The sequence below is a fragment of the Thalassophryne amazonica genome, chromosome 1 (assembly GCF_902500255.1).
Source record: "Thalassophryne amazonica chromosome 1, fThaAma1.1, whole genome shotgun sequence".
Classification (NCBI taxonomy): Eukaryota; Metazoa; Chordata; class Actinopteri; order Batrachoidiformes; family Batrachoididae; genus Thalassophryne; species Thalassophryne amazonica.
This window is the reverse complement of record NC_047103.1, coordinates 147637263-147658948: the sequence shown is the minus strand read 5'-3', so window position 1 is coordinate 147658948 and position 21686 is coordinate 147637263. Positions and strand designations below refer to the sequence as shown.

Here is a 21686-nt window from a genome sequence, read left to right as displayed (position 1 = left end):
GTACCATATCACCCCAATAGAGCACTTCGCTCTCAGACTGCAGGCTTACTTGTAGTTCCTAGGGTTTGTAAGAGTAGAATGGGAGGCAGAGCCTTCAGCTTTCAGGCTCCTCTCCTGTGGAACCAGCTCCCAATTCAGATCAGGGAGACAGACACCCTCTACTTTTAAGATTAGGCTTAAAACTTTCCTTTTTGCTAAAACTTATAGTTAGGGCTGGATCAGGTGACCCTGAACCATCCCTTAGTTATGCTGCTATAGACTTAGACTGCTGGGGGGTTCCCATGATGCACTGAGTGTTTCTTTCTCTTTTTGCTCTGTATGCACCACTCTGCATTTAATCATTAGTGATTGATCTCTGCTCCCCTCCACAGCATGTCTTTTTCCTGGTTCTCTCCCACAGCCCCAACCAGTCCCAGCAGAAGACTGCCCCTCCCTGAGCCTGGTTCTGCTGGAGGTTTCTTCCTGTTAAAAGGGAGTTTTTCCTTCCCACTGTCGCCAAGTGCTTGCTCACAGGGGGTCGTTTTGACCGTTGGGGTTTTTCCGTAATTATTGTATGGCCTTGCCTTACAATATAAAGCACCTTTTGGCAACTGTTTGTTGTGATTTGGCGCTATATAAATAAAATTGATTTGATTTGATTTGTTTTCAGCCTGAACCAGAAGATGATGTTGGTCCACAACAAGAAAAGTAACCAATTTTAACAGTTGAAAGAGTCACAGTGCCTCATTCATTCACGTCAGTGTTTATCACAGACATCAGTTGATTCTTCCTGTGACGAAAATAAATCCCAGGATCCACCAAGACAAAAATAATACAAAGTTTTAAAAAATTAGTACAGACAGGCTGTGGCCACGTGAGTGTGGCCCCATCACTCAGTGATGTGCTCGTCAATATTTATGTGTTCCGCCTGCCGAATAAAAGGGTTTTGATGGCAGTGGAAACACAAAACAAGCCAGACTCAACTGTTCTGTCCCACACGACACCATGCAATACTGACTTGAACCACTCGGGAGAAACGGGGCTGTCAGAATACATTGGCTATATCCTCATGGTGTGACTGCTGCATAATTTATTAGACATACAGCAGGATTTGCCAGCATTTTAATAAGGTCGGCATACACTGGCTAAACCATCTAGGTGTGACAGGGCCTTTAGTGGTTCTTCAGTTTTAGGATGCGGAAGGTTTACAGATGGGATGGAAGGACAATTTCTCTTGACAAGCGCAATTTACAACAAACTAATCCATAAATAGGGCAGCGCAGTCTCATTTGAACCGTGCTTGATATTGCGGGATTTGACCACTTATGGGGACAGCCGCTCCCATTGTGCAAAATAGACACAGCATAAATTTTTATAACTTTACTGCATAATTTTTTTTGGTTCCCAGTGGAGAAGAGAAGATGAGGAAAATGGGAGACGTTGTGTCGGTAAGTGTTAGCCTACACAGCTAACCAGATTGGCTATGTTTTTCTCACCTGCTTCGACACGTTTGAGCTCTGGGTCATAAACAAACCGTAACATATCCACTTTCCACTGCATCATCATGTTTTCTTTGTATTTTCACTTTGTTTGCATGCAGTTTGCCCAAAATTTCAGAAAGTGATGTGTTTCTGTCCCCGGACGTAGAGAAATTCCATCATATGTGTCATATTTTACCCCGTTAGTGCTTACCCTCAAACGAGACTGCGCTGCCGTGTTCTACTGAAATTTTCCTTATTTGGCCATGTGTATTATTGTAACTGCCTAGTTTGACTAGAAAATAGAAGAAATATACATAATAAGATTTGGGTGTTTTTTTTTCAGTGTGGAGGCTTGATTGTTGACTACGGCTGTCAAAAGTGAATTTGTCATTTCATATAAATACCATGCAAATGGTTTGACTAACCTATGAATTTGTTACACACGCACAGACTTACCATTCTCTGCACCCTAGGAGGAGGTCTGCGTATACTGTAGGAGTAGTAGTTGAGCATTGCGTATTCAATCATAGCAGCAAAGACGAATAAGAAGCACACGGTCACAAACAGATCCATGGCCGTCACGTAGGACACTCTGGGCAATGAATTCCTGGCCACCGTGCTCAGGGTCGTCATGGTCAGCACTGTCGTGATACCTGGGAAAGCAGTGCACATGTCAACAATAGATTTACTCCAGATAATCCAGTAGTGATGCTTGTGATTGCATGACAAATGGCCACTGTGTGACCCATAAAGGAAATCACTGCTTCTGTAATGGGCACACAGCACTTCATTAACATCCATCACTGGAACACAAGTTACCTCATGATATGTTTGGGGTAGTGCTACCACCTTTCAGAAATGAAAATAAAGGATGCCCACCACAACTCCTCAGGGTCACTACCACCACCCAAGAAGTGGTATATTTAATTCTGAAAAAAGCATCTAATCATACTTAAAGCTTTCAATTTCAATTTTCAATTTATTTTCATTTATATACCACCAAGTCACAACAGAATTGCTTCAAGGCGCTTCACACAAGTAAGGTCTAACCTTACTAACCCCCAGAGCAGCAGTGGTAAGGAAAAACTCTGAGGAAGAAACCTCAAGCAGACCAGACTCAAAGGGGCGACCCGTTGCTTGTGCCATGCTACAGACATAAATTACAGAACAATTCACAAAGCTTTAAGTGCTTTATTACCGTATTTTCCGCACCATAAGGCGCACCTAAAAGCCTTAAATTTTCACAAAAATTGGCCGTGCGCCCTATAATCCGGTGCGCCTTATGTGCGCACTGAATTCCAAAATCTGTAGAAACGACTGACGTTGTCTTTGACCATCCGTATATCGGACCATTTCCCGCTGACACAAGGACGTAATACGTAAAGTACGTACGCTAGCAGCATAGAGTACATACCCTGGCAGCGATATACCAATTGGAGAACATTACGTAATACGTAAAGTACGTACGCTGGTAGCGTAGAGTACGTACGCTGCCAACGATAAACCAATCAGAGAAGAGTTCGTGAGTCCATGGTACGTACACTTACCTCCACCACTCCTCCAGTAGTTACCGTATAATACAGGTATCCTGCAAAACAACATTTGTTTGTCTAAGGACCCCCGAAAATGGCACCAGCGAAGAGACATGCTTACGAGGCACAATTCAAACTGCAGGCTATCAGTTACGCAGTTGTTCATGGGAATAGAGCAGCTGCGAGAGGAAACAAGAAAATGAACTGCGCCAAGTTAAAAAGACCAAACGGAGTTTCTGCAGAAACAAAGCGAGGTGGCCACAGCTAGAAGACCAGCTGTTCAATTCAGACACAGAAGATGAAGACTTCGATGGATGTTGGGAAAGTGTAGTGACACGAACCCACAACAAGGGGCGTAAATGAACGGACAATAGAGGGAGTTAAATTTGAACACTTTACTGTTGTGAATGTCACAACCACACACAGCAGATTATAGAATAAATACAAGTCAATGGATAAAGGTGTCGTGTGGGCAGGCTCGACGATAGGAGACGTCCGTCTGGAGAAGAACCGGAACCACACGATTTCCACCGCCACCGAACCCGAAGGATACTGGAGCCGCCAGGTCCCGAGTCCCCCAGGTGGCCACCGTCTCAGCGTGTCGGATCTGGTACTGCTGGCGAAGAGCAAAGACAGTCAAGTGTGGGTGTGTGTACACCCCGTAACAACAACGGTGGGAATTCCACCTCCACCTCTAACACACACTCGTGCAGCGTCTGAGTAACCACTTATCTGGTGGGAAGTAGAACGAAACAGTCGCGGCCCATGCCGGTCCTCTGGGTAGACAGCTGCAACAAAGTAGCTCTTGAAATCACTTATTACAATACGAAGGCAGAGAAAGTTACCTCCAAAGAAGTACGATATCTCGGCGACGTGGTGGAGGTGTCATCCTGCTTTTATCCGGGGTGAAGTGCAGATGATCGGTGACAGCTGTCATAGTTGATGAGTGACAGCTGTCACCTCGGCTGTTCCTGTAAGGCGGCAGCGCCCCCTCGTGCCTGAAGCCCGCACTTCAGGCAGGGCGCCCTCTGGTGGTGGGCCAGCAGTACCTCCTCTTCTGGCGGCCCACACAACAATGGATTTGTGACAGAACCATAGTAAAAAATAATGTAAGTACCATATTGTTAAATACCGGTAGTTCAAAGTTGTTAAAAAGTTGCTTCCGTGACCTTTTTTTTTTTTTGTAGACTATATGTTTTAGAGTGCGCCTTTTGTAAGGGTTAAGTACCCGCTAATTGAGGCCGCGCCTTATAATCCGGTGCGCCTTATGGTGCAGAAAATATAGTAATACGAAACTGTTAATTATGAACTGTGCAGTCACTGAAGTGTGCAATAATAAACAAAAATATTAAGGAAAACAGACCAATAATGTTTGTCTTTAAAGTGAGGACATTTTTACTTTAAGATGAAAAAAAAAACAAAAAACAAAAACTTGTTTGTCTAGCCAGGGATTTGACTCTTCCCACTCACGTCTGTACATTTGCAAATGTTTTTGCTTCTTTGAATGTGGTGGAGTATCAGGTGTAGACATGCCAGGCAACCAGGCAATCCGTGACAGGACCAGAAAGGTGGACACACGTAGATGCAAACGTGAAAGTTTGAGGTCTATCCACTGCACCTCGCGTTCAGTCCTCTCTACAGGACCAATTGAGAGATAAACAGAGATGGCAATGGCAACCCTTAATATTCCTGTGTTTTATTTTGTTCGTTATGAGTGTGTGTGGGAGATTTATGAAAATACGGAACAATTTCATTCAATATGAGATGCAACAATTAATTGTCAAATAAAGGACAATTCTGTATTTTAAGGGACGGGTGGCAACCCTACTTTGGGGGCATGAAATCAGCAGTGGTTTTTACAAGACCTATTCCAATTCAAACTGAAGTGAGTAAGAAACAGTGAAGTATGTGTACTAAATGTTTTTCTTGTGAAAAAACAAAGTTGCCCTTATTAAATAAAGAACTTTTGAGTTCAGAAAAAAATGTAATGGATCTCTTTATTCCATTTACATAACTGTAACTTTGGTGTTACTGAATGCTCCATTCATGGCTTCAGTTCAGCCTTCTTGAATATGATATGTTCAGGTGTGCACATAACTGGCGCTCAGGTGCTGATGCATGCTAAAAATACATGATGCAGAAAATGTGTTTTCTCCATGTTTTCTGCTGCACATAAATTTTAGCTCTCATGATGCGCATCAGTTATGTGCACACCTGGATTTGGACAATGAGTGAAATTATTCGGTTTAAAAATCAGACTTTGAAGAAAAACTTGTAAATAACACACAAATGTGATCTACAGTACAACAACAAAAAAAATGGTGCTAAGCATTTCAGAGTAATAAACAAAACAAGTACAGCTATTGATTTGAAAGCACTTTCAAAGGTGTTTGAAAGTGCTGTAACAGATTAACAACACAAGAGGTTAAAAACACAAAACAACATACAGAATAAAAGGGCAACAAGCAGTAAACAATGCTGCGGCCCCTGCCCATAATACCTGTACTGCACTGATCCCATGGTCAAAATACCCATCATGACAACACTCAATGCATAATGAAGGGCTTGTCAAGTCTGCAGTGGTGCTCAGAGGGCCCTTGTCAGCTGGGGGGCTTGGGTCCCACTACCACCCATGACCAGCAGTGTGGGGGGCACCTGAGGGCTGACCAAAGACATGTCCATGACTAAACAACAAGGTCGGGGACACAAGTGGCGGAAATAAGGTTCCTCCGTCAGGTATCCTGACTTACACTCCTGGACAAGGTGACAAGCTCTGCCATCAGGGAGGGTAATAGGAGTAGAGTGTGCTGCTTCTTCACTTTGAAAGGAGCCGGTTGAGATGGTTCTGGCATCTGGTGAGGATGCCCCCTGGTTGTCTCCCTAGGGAGGTCCTTCAGGTAAGTCCAACTGGGAAGAAGATCCAGGAAAGATGTAGGGCATGTTCATTGGATTGTATTTCCCAGTTGGCTTGGGAACATCTTGGAAGAGTTTGAGAAACTTGACCGTGGGATGAGATGCTTAGTCTACCGCCACTTCAACCAAGACCCAGACAAGCAACAAAGAATGAATGAATGACATATTTGGTCAAAGACATACCCGGTGACAATGAATTGTTCATGTATCCAGACCCTCACCTGTCAGAAGAAAATTGGCTTTAAAAGTGATTGTATGTATTTAAAATCATTGATTTGGCACAACCTTTGCAATTGATGTCCATCCTGATGTAACACTAGATCTACAAAAAGATGTGCACTCAAACCTAGATGTTGAGAGGCAAACGTACTAACCACTTGCACCACTGTAGGCATATAAGATTTCATAAAGGTTCTTTGAATTTCAGTTGTTCATGTTTTTTAAACTTTTGCATTTATAATTACTCAAAATTAAATGACAAATAGGATGTCAGGATATCAGAAATGAGAATTACTGAAGCATTAAGTAGTTGTGTGTTGGAGTCGGTACACTGTTCTCTGTTCATATACAGCGTGTTTTAATTAAATCGGCCTTATCACAGTCACCGTGCACCAGCTGGATGCCCAACAAATTTGGCACGGTAACATGACACTCAAAATCACACTTTGCCACCAAAATATTCTCAGAAAACACCGACATCCAAACCAAAAAAAAAAAAAAAAAAACAACATATGGAAATACGCTGTTCTAATTCCGTCCCATTTGCGTGATTGAGAGCAGAGATTTGTTTTGGACTTCTCCAGTAGAAAGTGACTTTCTGCTGACAGTTCCATTTGCCTGATGTGCAGACTGCCGTCATTAGTCTGCCTCTGAAGAAAAAAAGGCTCTTATCAGTGAATTCCACTTGAATTTTAATGACAGTGATGAATGCTCAAATAACAGCGTAACACCACGTTGGCTCGACCTTTTTCCCGGAAAACACAATTTACATTGAAAATGTGCAATCATCCGGTTGGGAATTAACAGCCAGTCACCTGTGAGTGTGTCTTTATGGGAGATAATTAACAACCACTTCATGTGTAATGACCACCCACTCGCAGTGGCCTACACATCACCACGGCTCTAATCGGGGATTATTTCTAGTTGATTCTGAGTGCATTATCAATGCCATTGTTTCAGATATTACTGCCTACGGTGTGTTAAAACAAAACGTCCTGTTTGCTTGCTGAAATGAAATCAATTCTTTCAAAGACAGAAGAACCAAGTGCCATTAATGCCCACTGGGGGCATCGGTATCGACCGCTGTGACACATGCACATCACTCTCACTCATCCGTTCGTCTTTCTCTTCACGCTGCTCCTCGCCTTCCTCTTTCTCTTCCTCTTTTATCCTCATCTACTACATGTCTTTCTTGGCAGTGTGTGCTACTGTTTTTTTGCTGGTGGTTTCCATAGAGGCGAGCTGCTGCTGTCTATTTCAAGCTACCTCCCCTGGTCTAGTGCTTGTCTAGACCTCCCTGCACCCCCCCCCCCCAACCCATTATATTTAAGGTAAATAGCATTTCTCCCGACAACACCTTATGCTCACATCAGGTTCTTATATTTTACTGTTAACCGTGTCATCTCCATAAAACCTACAAGTGCGTCAACATTTTTTGTGATCGCAGTGCACACAAGCTGTTATTGCAAATCAAGGTCACAAGTTTGTTTGCATATTTTAATTCATTCTGTGAGAACTGTCGGTACATGATGCCATGGCAACTGCATGTTTCCTTTCGGAGCAAAGGCGCTTAACTACATTCTGATTAACAGGTGACATATCTGCATTCACTTCAAACCAAAACAATTGTACACTTATTGCTCTAACGATTGCTAAGAAAATAAACCTATATGAATTGAAATCAAAAGCAATTGGAGATTTCTGCCAAGGGTTTACCAGGACTCAATAAAGATACGTGATTCACATCGTGACCTAGATGTTACCTGGATGCAGATTCCACAATACAATGCAATAAATGCATACTGATCCAGAATGGTCCAACTGATCAAGATGTTGCAATCTGATATTTAATTCACAAGCGGAAACAAAATTGTGTTTTCTTGGTTTTACATTGTGATGTTGTATCCATGAAGTAGTTTTGACATAATTACTTTTGCACCCCTCCAGGACTAAACCAAACCAACTTTTTTAGGTTCCTTAGATGACCCCAAACACAATCAGGATGCTCCCAAAAATAAAAACTGGCCTCAAGCCAGTTATCCAAGATGGCGTCCAAGATGGCCACCAAAATAGGGTTTTTTCACTAAAACACCAATGATTTCTGTCATTATTAAGTCTATTGTTTGTTCCTAAACCCATGAATGAATTTAGTTTAGGCACAAATGAGTTTGCTGTGACCTGCAATGGTCTTCCCATTGAATCTCTGTGATATTTAAGTTGTTTATATCTTGTGTAAAGATGTTTTAGTGAAAAAAAAAAACCCTATTTTAGCGGCCATCTTGGATAATTGGCTTGAGGCCAGTTTTTATTTTGGGGAACATCCTGATTGTGTTTTGGGGTCATCTAAGGAACCTAAAACAGTTGGTTTGGTTTAGTCCTGGGGGGGTGCAAAGATAGTGGTTGTAGCTCCCCTAGTAAATCCTTAAAAGTGTGCAAAGTGAAATCTTGATCCAGAATCCACATCCAAATCACCTCCAAAATTTAATGATGTCTTCCAACGCCTAACACCAATCTGTGGTGAAAATTTGGTGAAAATCTGTTGAGTAGTTTTGACCCATATAAAGTGAAATCCTGATCGAGAATCCAGATCCAAAACACCTCCAAAATGTACTCGAGTCTTCCAATAGCTAACACCAATGTGTGGTGAAAATTTGGTGAAAATCCGTTGAGTAGTTTTGACATAATCCTTCAAAGCCTGTATAAAGTGAAATCTTGATCCAGAATCCAGATCCGCATCACATACAAAATTCATTGTGATGTTGTATCCGCAAAGTAGTTTTGACAAAATCCTTAAAAGTGTACTAAGTGAAATGCTGATCCAGAATCCGGATCCAGATCACCTCCAAAATTTAATGAAGTCTTCCAACACCTTACACAATGTCTGGTGAAAATTTGGTGAAAGTCTGTTAAATAGTTTTGACATAATCCTTCAAAGCCTATAAAAAGTGAAATCTTGACCCAAGAATCTGGATCCGCATCACCTCCAAAATTCAGTGGAGTCTTCCATGTTCTAATATCTATCTGTGGTGCAAATCTGGTGAGAATCCATGGAGTAGTATTTTTTTTTTTTTTTGCGTAATCCTTCAAAGCCTATATAAAGTGAAATCTTGATCCAGAATCCAGATACGGATCTGGATCACCTCCAAAGTTTAATGGAGTCTTCATGGCCTAATATGTGTCTATGGTGAAGATTTTGTCAAAATCCATGCAGTAGTTTTGACATAATCTTGCTAAAAGTCAGACAGACAGAGACAAATAAATAAATGCTGATGATTTTCTTACACCCTTAGCGGATAAATGGTAAATGGACTGCATTTATATAGCACTTTTCCATTTGCATCAGACGCTCTAAGTGCTCACATTCACCCCAATGTGAGGGTGCTGCCATACAAGGCTCACTACACACTGGGAGCAACTAGGGGATTAAGGACCTTGCCCTTAGTGATTTTCCGGTCAGGCTGGGATTTGAACCGAGGATCCTCTGGTCTCAACCCAATGCTTTAACCACTAGACCATCACCTCCCGGATGTAATAAAAGAACAACACAAACATTGCAAACTGGTAAAATCTGCTTGATGACTACAAAAACTTGGAAAAGCTCCCTGTTGTTATATATATAAAAAAAAAACCAGTATTGATCATCACTTCAGACATTGCTCCACACCTAAACATGATGTAACTGTGAACATAAAACTTGTTAGGGCCCGAGTAGGCAACGTCCTACGAGGACCCTATTGTAATTGCGCTGTTTATTATTATTATTATTATTATTATTATTATTATTATTATTATTATTGTCACTTTTGAAATCGAAATTTCGGCCTCTTCCCATGCTCAACCCTATTGTAATTGCGCTGTTTATTATTATTATTATTATTATTATTATTATTATTATTATTATTATTATTATTGTTCTCACTTTTTAAATCGAAATGTCGGCCTCTTCCCATGCTCAAAAGCTCACCAAACATTCCAAAGTTGTCCGGCCGGATCCGAAATTCGATATTTTGGGGGTGTCGCACATGGTCGCAGAAAAATCGCGAAACAGCGCCCCCTAGAAATTTTCAAAAACCCCTCCTCATTGGGCTTTTTTCATCGTAGCCTCACGAAATTCGGTACACATATTTACCATGCCAGGATGCACGAAAAAGTCTCTTACTGTTATGGTGAAATATTGACAGGAAGTCGGCCATTTTGATTTTAATTTTCGATTTTGAGCAAATTTTTGTCATTTTTGGCCATTTCCACTACTTACATTTGAACGAACTCGTCCTAGGGATTTCATCCGATTGTCTTCAAATTTGGTCAAAATCATCACAACACAATGGTGATCAAAAGTTATCAAAAGATTCTAATTAAGTCAAAAGGCGTGGCTGCTAGGGGTCGTCAAACTTTGGCGAGCTTTTCGGAGCACGCCATTTCACTTCAAACGGCTGTCACGCACACATACTTCATCGTAGATCCTTCAAACTTGCTGAACATGATGAGGGCTCCGCCCTGAACGTCTACATATCATAAGTTCCCACCTGCGCCATAGCGCCCCCCAGTGGTGGCGGGAAATGTCCTATTTTTACTTTAAGAGGTCCTGATGTCACATGCTTAACCCAATCAACTTCATTCCACTTCTAAAACATGCAGAACAAATTGGTGAACGTAGGCGATGAACGCCGTGAAGTTACGAGTAACGGTGTCCGTGTGGTGGTGTGCCCAATATTGCCCATTCGCCATGAAATTACGTTTTTCCTTTTGACGGCTTTAATTTTGTCACATCATCATGAAAATTGATACACAGGTCGAGCACGACAACCTCTTACAATTCATAGGGGCGTCGCCCATGGGCGGGGCAAAATGCCTCAATAGCACCCCCTTGAAACTTTCAAAAACCCCTCCACATAGGGGTTTTTTTGGAGTAGGGAGATGGAAATTGGTACACATGTGTGACTTGCATAGACGTACAAAAAAGTCTCTTGCACCATGGGTCTACTCCAAACAGGAAGTCGGCCATTTTTAATTTTCTTCTCATTTTGGTGTGATGTCCACATGTTGTATTTGAACAAACTCCTCCTAGGGATTTTGTCCAATGCACTTCAAATTTCTTCCACATCACCCACAGACGATACTGACCAAGTTGTTGTGTGGGCCGCTGAAGAGGAGGTACTGCTGGCCCACCACCACAAGAGGGCGCCCTGCCTGGAGTGCGGGCTCCAGGCACCAGAGGGCGCTGCCGCCTTACGGGAGCAGCCAGGGTGACAGCTGTCACCCATCAATGGACACAGCTGTTCCACTCAGCACGGAGGTATATCAGCAGGACGGCGTCTCCACCTCAGTGCCGAGATATCGCCTTGAGATCGAGGTAACCTTCCCTGCAAGCATATACTGTATAATCTGATAAAACTTGTTAAACCTTTCCAGGACAGCTGACTACCGAAAGCCAATCGCTTGGATAAGTACTCACCTTCCTGCTTTATTGTGACAAGAGGTGGAGGCGGCTTCTCCCCTCTCCGTTTACTGGGTGCTGTCGCATCCACACCTGTGTGTTTGTGCTCTCTCCCGCCAGCAGTACCGGATCCGACGAGCGGAGGCAGTGGCCACCTGGGAATTCGGGACTTGGCGGTTCCAGTACTTCTGGGGTTCGGTGGCAGAGGAGATCTGGGTGGTTCCGGTTCGACTAGGACGGACGTCTCCTACCTTCGAGCCTGCCCACACGCCACCAGCAGATTTCGGCTTAAACCCCACATTACTGATTGTTGTATTAGTTGTGCTCGTTTCACAACAGTAAAATTTGTTATTCACCTTTCTCCATTGTCCGTTCATTGCGCCCCTGTTGTGGGTCCGTGTACCTACACTTTCACAACAAAAAGTTATCGAAAGCTTTTCTTTATGTCGAAAGGTGTGGCCGCTATGGCGCCGCCATTTTGACCCTTCGCCATGGAACATTATACTTAAACAGGTACTGATGTCACATACTTAACACCATCAACTTCCTTACACTTCTAAAACATGCAGAACAAGTTGGTGAACATAGGTGATGATCGCCGTGAACTTACGAGTAACGGCTTCTGTGTGGAGGCGTACCGAATATCGCCCCTTCTTCCTTTTGACGGCTTTAATTTTGTCATATCATCATGAAAATTGATACACAAGTCAAGCATGACAACCTCCTACAATTCATAGGGGCCTCGACCATGGGCGGGGCAAAGTGCCTCTATAGCGCCCCCTTGAAAATTTCAAAAACCCCTCCCCATAGGGTTTTTTTTGGAGTAGGGACATGAAAATTGGTATACGTGTGACTTGCATAGACGTACAAAAAAGTCTCTTGCACCATGAGTCTACTCCAAACAGGAAGTCAGACATTTTGAATTTTCTTCTCATTTTGAAATGATTTCCATATGCTGTATTTGAACAAAATCCTACTACGGATATTGTCCAATGCACTTCAAATTTCTTTGACAGCATCCACAGATGACACTGACCAAAAGTTATCTAAAGTTTTTCTCTATGTTGACGGGTGTGGCCGCTATGGTGCCACCATTTTGACCCTTTGCCATGGAACATCAAGTCATGATAACTCCTTCATGCTTTGCCTGATTGACTTGAAACTTCACATGTATGATGACGGTTGGCTCCTGAACACACCCAGCCCCTCTGTTTGTACACTGAGTGCCCCCTAGTGGATGAAAAATCAACATGTCATAACTCCTTGATGCATTGTATGATTTGTTTAAAATTTTAACTATGTGATGAGTCGTTGCCCCTGCATGCACATGCCCACATGTGCTCACAAGGGCACCCACTGGCCTGGGTAGGCGGTTGCGTGGAACGAGGGCCCGTATATGACTGCTTGCAGTCCTAGTTATTATTATTATTATTATTCTCACTCTTGAAATCGAAATTTCGGCCTCTTCCCATGCTCAAAAACTCACCAAACTTTCCAAAGTCGTCCGACCAAAAGTTATCGAAAGCTTTTCTCTGTGTTGAAGGGTGTGGCCGCTATGGTGCCGCCATTTTGACCCTTTGCCATGGAACATCAAGTCATGATAACTCCTTCATGCTTTGCCTGATTGACTTGAAACTTCACATGTATGATGACGGTTGGCCCCTGAACACACCCAGCCCCTCTCTTTGCACACTGAGCGCCCCCTAGTGGATGACAATCAACATGTCATAACTCCTTGATGCATTGTGTGATTTGTTTAAAATTTTAACTGTGTGATGAGTGGTTGCCCCTGCGTGCACATGCCCACATGTGCTCACAAGGGCACCCAGTGGCCTGGGTAGGCAGTTGCGCGGAACGAGGACCCGTATATGACTGCTTGCAGTCCTAGTTTTGTTTTGTTTTTCTATTGCTGTTGTGGCTACTGCTATTGAAGTTATTACCCAAGGATACTAGAGCAATTCAAGATAGGCCAATCAGACTGGGAGCTAGGGTGTGGCTTGCTGGTTCAGGCCTTGGGTGTGTTGTGATCCCTACAGTGGGTTGGGCTGTGACTCACTGGGCAACCCAGTGGGTGGTGGGACTGGACTGTTTCCGTGCACCTCCAGTGTTCTTACGCAATAGATATGATGATATTTCCACATGGACCCTCAAGTCGTTCGAAATGTACAATGAACTGATTGATGACTGAATGCATCGTCTAACTCATAAAACTTCAAAGGTATAGGCACAGGTTCTCTTGCAAAACTGATCACAGGAATGTCGAACTTTGTGAGATAAAAACATTATCAACATGTTGGACAGAGGCAGGCAGTACAAGGAATAAATGCACTGTTTGAACTTTATACTCAGTTCAGAAATCATTAATGCAATCACACCAGTTTAGAATGAAAAAGTTATGATTTGCTATTTATGCTATAGACGGCGTTACGGTGTCAAATCTTGCGCATAATCGCGTTCTCGCTGGGGAGGCCGAGATTTTGTTGTCAGTGTAAATAAGTGTTTGCAGGTGGTGGAGTGGACAAGCAACAAGCAACTTGTTTGAAACATTACATCGTTATGGAGGTGAGTTCTACCAAAATATGTATTTACGTGTTTAACTAAGATAATTGTGAGTCTTTAATGTGAATTTTATATATATATATATATATATATATATATATATATATATATATATATATATATATATGAGGTCTGTTAGAAAAGTATCTGACCTTTTTATTTTTTCAAAAATCTGATGGATTTGAATCACGTGTGCTTGCATGAGCCAACCTTGAACCTTCATGCGCATGTGTGAATTTTTTCACACCTGTCGGTTGCGTCATTTGGTTGTAAGCAGCCTTTGTGTGAGGATGAGTGGAGTCTCTCTGTGTTTTTTCATTCCATGGAAAAAGATGGAACGACTGGAACAGCGCCGCATCAAATTTTGCCAGAAACTGGGCGACAGCCAGGTGGAAACCATTCGGATTATTCAGACGGCTTTCGGTGACGATCCTATGGGCATCACACAGATTAAGGAGCGGTACAACTGGTCTAAAGACGGCTGCACAACAGTGGAGAGCACGCCGCGCTCTGGGTGGCCATCAACATGCTGAAATCGCGCCTTCGTGTTGAAGTCTCACAGGACAAGCTGTGACATGCCCACCTCTTCCACAATTTCTCGGATAGTCACACGACTGAAAAGCCACCGAAAGCCGTCTGAATTTTCCGAATGGTGGAAGAGGTGAGCATGTCATAACATGTCCTGTGAGACTTCAACACGGAGGCGCTTTTGCTCCGCCATCAGCTTTGTGCTGAAGCCATTGGCATGAATTTCGCTGCAACTCTTTTCATGGCCAAATCTTCTGTCACAGTGGAATGTGCAGAAAAAGTGCTGATGTCTACCTCTTCCGCAATTTCTCGGATAGGCACACAACGGTCCCGCATCACCACAGCATTCACTTTGGAAATGATCTGGTCATTTCAGCATGTTGATGGCCGACCGGAGCGTGGCGCACTCTCCACCATTGTGTGGCCGTCTTTAAACCAGTTGTACCGCTCCTTAATCTGTGTGATGCCCATAGGATAGTCACCAAAAGGCGTCTGAATAATCCGAATGGTTTCCACCTGGCTGTCGCCCAGTTTCTGGCAAAATTTGATGCGGCGCTGCTCCAGTCGTTCCGCCATTTTCCTTGGAATGAAAAAACGCCGAGAGACTACACCCATCCTCACACAAAGGCTGCTTACAAGCAAATGACGCAATCGACAGGCGTGAAAAAATTCATGCATGCGCACGAAGGTTCAAGGTTTGCTCATGCAAGCACACGTGGTTCAAATCCATCAGGTTTTTGAAAAAATAAAAAGGTTGGATACTTTTCTAAAAGACCTAGTATACACACACACACACACATATAATATATATATATATATGGGTGTTGCTGTTCGGGTTAAGAAATTATTCGATCCATCAACAACAATCATCAATAGCCTTTTTGCTTAATGATTCCCTTATCGGCCCTGCAGAGTGGCCACTGTTTTTGGGGGTGTTTGTCAGGAAAATGATCATTTCTCTACATTGATTAGAGACCCTGCAGTGGGTCTGTATAATCAACTGTATCTATAGCACAGATTTGCTTTGAACCTTGAACCAATGAAGCAGTGTTTCGATCTTCGATCTGCTGCTTTGTTGGTTCTTTGTTTTATTTCATTTTATCTTAATTTTTCCCTGCTAAAACCCTAAAGAGCATATGTCTATGAGCAATATTTACCTTTTTTATGTTAAACCGACCTGTTATGGTCTTCTGAAACAGCTGATAGCTATATTTTATAGCTTAAAAACGGGAACGATGCTAACGCGTTAGCATGTCTATGGCATTTTCGATGTTAAAGTTAGCATTAAGCTGAGTCATTATCAAGCCTCCTTCCCCAGCGCGCAAAGGATTCTGGGATACTCTAAAACTGTGAATGCTGACTATAGCTGGCTACTTCTTGGCATTTTCTGTGATGCACTTTCTGCTATTCCATGTGTTGCTGCCCCCAGTGGTGACCAAAAGGCAAGCAGAGACAGTGCTAATGTGCTTCAACACAGTAGTACAAATTTGAACTGGTTTTTCACGAAATATGCATTTGATGCCAATCAATGCAACTTTTGGCTTATTGTAATTTATACCAGGGAAAACAAATGTTTCATTAAATAAAGATTCTTATCATATACCTATAAATGATACGCCAATATGATTAAAAGAATAACCATAACACTAAAGAATAAATAGCAATACACCCTTGTGATATTTTTTGCGGATCGGTAATATTTTTCATACCACCTGAGTAAAACCCACAAAATGAATGTCGCCTTGGTTATCAGCCAATCCATACATATGTTGTGACGTCACGGCACGTGATGGCTTTTTACACCCTTCAGAAAACAATACAACAGCCTCAGGGTGTATGGTTTTCTTCAAGGTGTATAAAGCCATATTCATTGGTGGACAACTTGATAACTGATAATATTGTGCCAATTAGATATCTCCCAGCTGACTGGGATTCGAAGATGGAAAAATGTGTGTTTTGTGCACCGCCACCGCGACCCGAATGTGGATAAGTAACAGAAAAATGAATGAATGCACAAAATAAATTCTTACAAGTTTTGTCCCTGAATCATACTGTAGCCCATATAGCTTATCGTTTTATAAGGGAGAGGTGCATGCCCCTAATACGTATAAAGAGTGCGCGCAAACACACACACTTCAGAAACACTGCCACTTTGCCACAGTATCTTACTAAATATCACACATTGACCTTTGTTAAAGGATCCAGAAGAAAACCAGGTTGAACAGACCCTGTCGTGTGTGCAAGGAGTCTCTATAAATAAAACCAAAGCGTACAGAACAAGGTTCAGTAGTAGTGCAGCAAATAACTGAAACAATGCTTCACATGGTGATACAAGCACCATATCCAGCACAAATTCTCCTTAGACATTGTTCTTTTGAAAAAACTGATGGGCCAATTGAATTTTCAATAGGCCCATAGTAGGGGACAATTGAAGAATTACACAGGGGCTAAAATATAAAAATGCTCTAATCATATTGAAAACTATATCACATTATTTGTCTGATCATAAAGATTCCAAAAAGGTATAGTTTGGATTATCTATGACTGAATGTTATGGAGTTATGAGGTGAAAACCTTAAGAATGGTGACAAAGGTCAGTTTCAGTTTGTACAGGGGTCAAAAGTTAAAGTTGCTCAAATTTTAGTCAAAATAGTGCAAATTGTTGATTGAGCTACTTGGATTAATAAATGGAATAGTTTTGACTGTGCTGAGTACTTGGTCTCTAAAGTAAAGGTCAAATAATGTTGACGCCCATTGAATTCTATGACATGTGACATATGTTACCCCGTAACATGATAACTAAGCATGATACATGGTGCAAACTATTCCTTTTTGAAACCCTATTAACTCAACCAATAATTTGCATCATCTTTGAACAAAATTGGAGCAACTCTAACTTTTGACCCCTGTACAAACTGAAACTGACCTTTGTCACCATTCTTGTTGTTTTTAGCCCCATAACTCTATAGAACTCAGTCACAGATAGTCCAAACTATACCTTTTTGGAATCTTTACAATCAGACAAATAATGTGGCATACTTTAAAATATAACTGGAACATTTTTATATTTTGACCCCTATGTAATTCTTCAATTGACCCCTACGTGGCCGCCTATTGAAAATTCAAGTGGCCAGTAATTTTTTTCAAAAGAGTAATATCTAAGGTGAACTTTTGCCAAATTTGGTGGTTGTATCACCATTTGAAGGATTCCTCTGTAAATATTCTGTTATCTGCTGCACTATATCACGGGACTGTATGGAGAGTACGGAGTGACTATAGGGCCACATTTACAAAGATGGGACAATAGCATGAAGCTGCAATTTAAGGAAAAAAGTTCAGATATCAGTGGCTATTTCTGTGAGTGGTCTAGTAAGGATGCACAAATTAATAATAATAAAAAAAGACAGCCAGTTTACTGTAATAATGACCAATGCGGCATAAACTCACACCTGATGGGGGTGTGTGTCATTTACTGACAACACAGGTGCAAATTTGTACTTGCCCCATCTGAGATACACGTCAGCCACAACCAGGCCTACAACAGTACCCCAAACACGACTGAGTTCCCACTACAAATGGAATTTCTTATATGTATGGAACTGGGCACATTTATGGAATCCAATCGTCTCCAAAAATGCAGAGATCTGACAGTCACACTTCAAATTTGGTTTTGTAGAATTTCTGTAATCGCTCTGTTCACACATAGTACAGATGCAGTCCTTGACATCAACACAGTATAACTATACACTGTGTAGTTTGTTTCAAAATGTACAGAATTGGAGACAGAGAGAGTGTCAACATTCTCATTCTAAATTCAGCCAGTTTTTTTTTTTGTTTTTTTTTAAACATCACCAATGTCAGAAGCCTTATGTATTTGTTAGTTGGAGTGGGCAGAGAGATAGTTTAACTTCGACGTAGCAGTCATTTAGTCCTTGATTCACACATGCCAGAACTGAATATTAACAGACACAATATCAGACAATATTAACATCTTTCATTCCAAGTATGAAAAGGGCCAAAGGTATATATACTGTGTCCAAGATGGGGATAATTGGGCAGCGCAGTCTTGTTTGAGGGTGGGCACTAAAGGGTTAAAATAGGGCGCGTATGGCGCAATAATCCTACATATGGTGACAGCCCTCTCTGAGTTTTTGAGCAAATTACACAGCAAACAAACTGAAAATGCAAAGAAAAAGTGGACATGTGATGCAGTTTGCTTATGACCCAGAGCTCAAACGTGTCAAGGCAGCTGTGCAGGCGAGAGTCTCCCATTTGCCTCGCCTTCCCTTTTCCACTGGGAACCGAAAAAAAATCTTCACTTCTTACAGATGTTTCAGTGATTATAGCCGAAAACAAAACAGTACACCATTTATCCAACTGAAGTTATGCTATTAGTATTGTGCAATGGGAGGCTGTCCCCAGCAGTGGTCAAATCGATATCACGCAGGGGTTCATACAAGACTTTGCTGCCCTCTTGGAACATAGAGAATATTTTGAAAACAAACATGAACATGCCCACAAAAATAAAGTACACAATATCTGCCCTTATAATATGTATAACAAGTTCAGACACTTTTTAAATTCAGTGGAAGACTTATTATTATCATCATCATCATCATCATAGAACAATAAGCAAGACCCTTCAGCTGCTCCACTGTTTGCATTGTAACACTATTACTCTATAATCATCATCATCATCATCATCATGATATAGTTGGAGGTTCCAGGTTATTTTTGATTTCCTCAAGGAAATGAAGATTAATGGACCTTCACAATTGATATATCCTCACAATTTGTGTTGTCCAAATGAAGCTGCATGAAGCATTTGCTTCTGCAAAGAGAGTTTAATAAAAGCCACGTCCGTTTGTCTGTCTGCAGTGATGTCTTAAAAAAGCAAAGAGCAAATTACATCAATCTTTGTGGATAAACTCAGTAGACTGTCCTCTGGCAACACAGTCTCAGGTTCATAGGTCTAAGGTCAATGTCAAATTAGAGGTCATCATCTAAAATACAAAAGGAACAACATGAGCTAAGAAATGCAGCAGACCTCATACCTTGTGATGTCAAGGAAAAATAAATAAATAACTGATGGTAGCAAGACCTTTCAGTCATTTCAATGAGTTATCCTTTAAAAAAGAAGCAAAGGATCTGTGTCTGAACTTTTTTCTTTTTTGTTTTTCGGGGGGGTTGGTCCTTTGGGCTCAATTCCTGGCCCACTGTTATTATATTATATTTTGCACCACCACCACAGATTATACATGGGATTAATTAAGTACATGCTTGTTTGAATGCAACTGCTCATCATCTGTTTCCTGGTGAAATAGAGATAAATTAAAACAATGCATTTAAAAAATCTGAAAGTAAACAGACTGTTTTATTTACAAAGTGAAAATCCTGTTCTAAGATGGTAGATCACCATGATGTAAAAAAAAAAAGGCTGCACGCTGCCACCAACCATTTCCTCAGTGTGAGCTTGTTTATTTATGGTAATTACACTGATGTTTCCAAATTAATGTGGCAGTGATTAAGGTTAAAGCATTCCACACAACTTCAATTTCATGTGATTAAAGGTGTTTCATATGTACACTGTGGAGGTACTGACCTAAAACATCAGTTACATCAGTTCCATCTGACCAAAGGAGATGCTCCTCTATAATTTATCTACTCAGCCATTCCTGCCTGTGGACCGGTGTGATACTGCAGCTCCTGGCACAATGGTTTTCTTATGTTGATATTTCAACATCTTTTTGAGAAAAACACAAACTATGTGTCTAATATTGTTTTATGAATATGCATCCCAGATGGTTACAGTTTGAAACCTTAGAGGATCCAGAAGGATGTCTGTGATGAACCAGTATATTCCATCACTGTGCCGTCATCTTGTTCTAATGATGATAGGACATTCAAAATGGTCAAAAGTTTCTTTTATCCATCACAAATTGTGACATACTTTGGTAATCCTTTGCATTTCTGCGGAGTTTTGAAAGTTTTCGTACATGCCCGACATCAAAAGGTTACGTGACACTCCAAGGCTAAGCTAAAGTTGGACTATGAGTGTGGTATGGTTGTTTTTGCAAACAACATGGTATATGTCCGGCGTGTTGCATCCTCAAACCATATGCTAGGTCACACTCGCTTTCCCGAGCAGCCGGGAAAGCAGGCTGACTGGGTGACTGTGAGGAGGAAGCGTAGCCCTAAACAGAAGCCCTGTGTACACCGCCAACCCGTTCACATCTCTAACCGTTTTTCCCCACTCGACGACACACCCGCCGAGGATCAAACTCTGGTTATTGGCGACTCTGTTTTGCGAAATGTGAAGTTAGCGACACCAGCAACCATAGTCAATTGTCTTCAGGGGGCCAGAGCAGGCGACATTGAAGGAAATTTGAAACTGCTGGCTAAGGCTAAGCGTAAATTTGGTAAGATTGTAATTCACGTCGGCAGTAATGACACCCGGTTACGCCAATCGGAGGTCACTAAAATTAACATTGAATCGGTGTGTAACTTTGCAAAAACAATGTCGGACTCTGTAGTTTTCTCTGGGCCCCTCCCCAATCAGACCGGGAGTGACATGTTTAGCCGCATGTTCTCCTTGAATTGCTGGCTGTCTGAGTGGTGTCCAAAAAATGAGGTGGGCTTCATAGATAATTGGCAAAGCTTCTGGGGAAAACCTGGTCTTGTTAGGAGAGACGGCATCCATCCCACTTTGGATGGAGCAGTTCTCATTTCTAGAAATCTGGCCAATTTTCTTAAATCCTCCAAACCGTGACTATCCAGGGTTGGGACCAGGAAGCAGAGTTGTAGTCTTACACACCTCTCTGCAGCTTCTCTCCCCCTGCCATCCCCTCATTACCCCATCCCCGTAGAGACGGTGCCTGCTCCCAGACTACCAATAACCAGCAAAAATCTATTTAAGCATAAAAATTCAAAAAGAAAAAATAATATAGCACCTTCAACTGCACCACAGACTAAAACAGTTAAATGTGGTCTATTAAACATTAGGTCTCTCTCTTCTAAGTCCCTGTTGGTAAATGATAT

At 41.8% G+C, this 21686-nt stretch overlaps 1 protein-coding gene across 1 annotated transcript in view; it reads right to left on the bottom strand.

Moving 5' to 3' along the window:
* Nucleotides 1–21686, bottom strand: part of LOC117515123 (gamma-aminobutyric acid receptor subunit gamma-3-like) — a 378931-nt gene that overhangs the window by 17715 nt on the left and 339530 nt on the right. The window contains exon 9 of the mRNA XM_034175623.1: nucleotides 1917–2113. Within this exon, the coding sequence (XP_034031514.1) occupies nucleotides 1917–2113 (197 nt within the window). The remainder of the gene's footprint in view (nucleotides 1–1916; nucleotides 2114–21686) is intronic.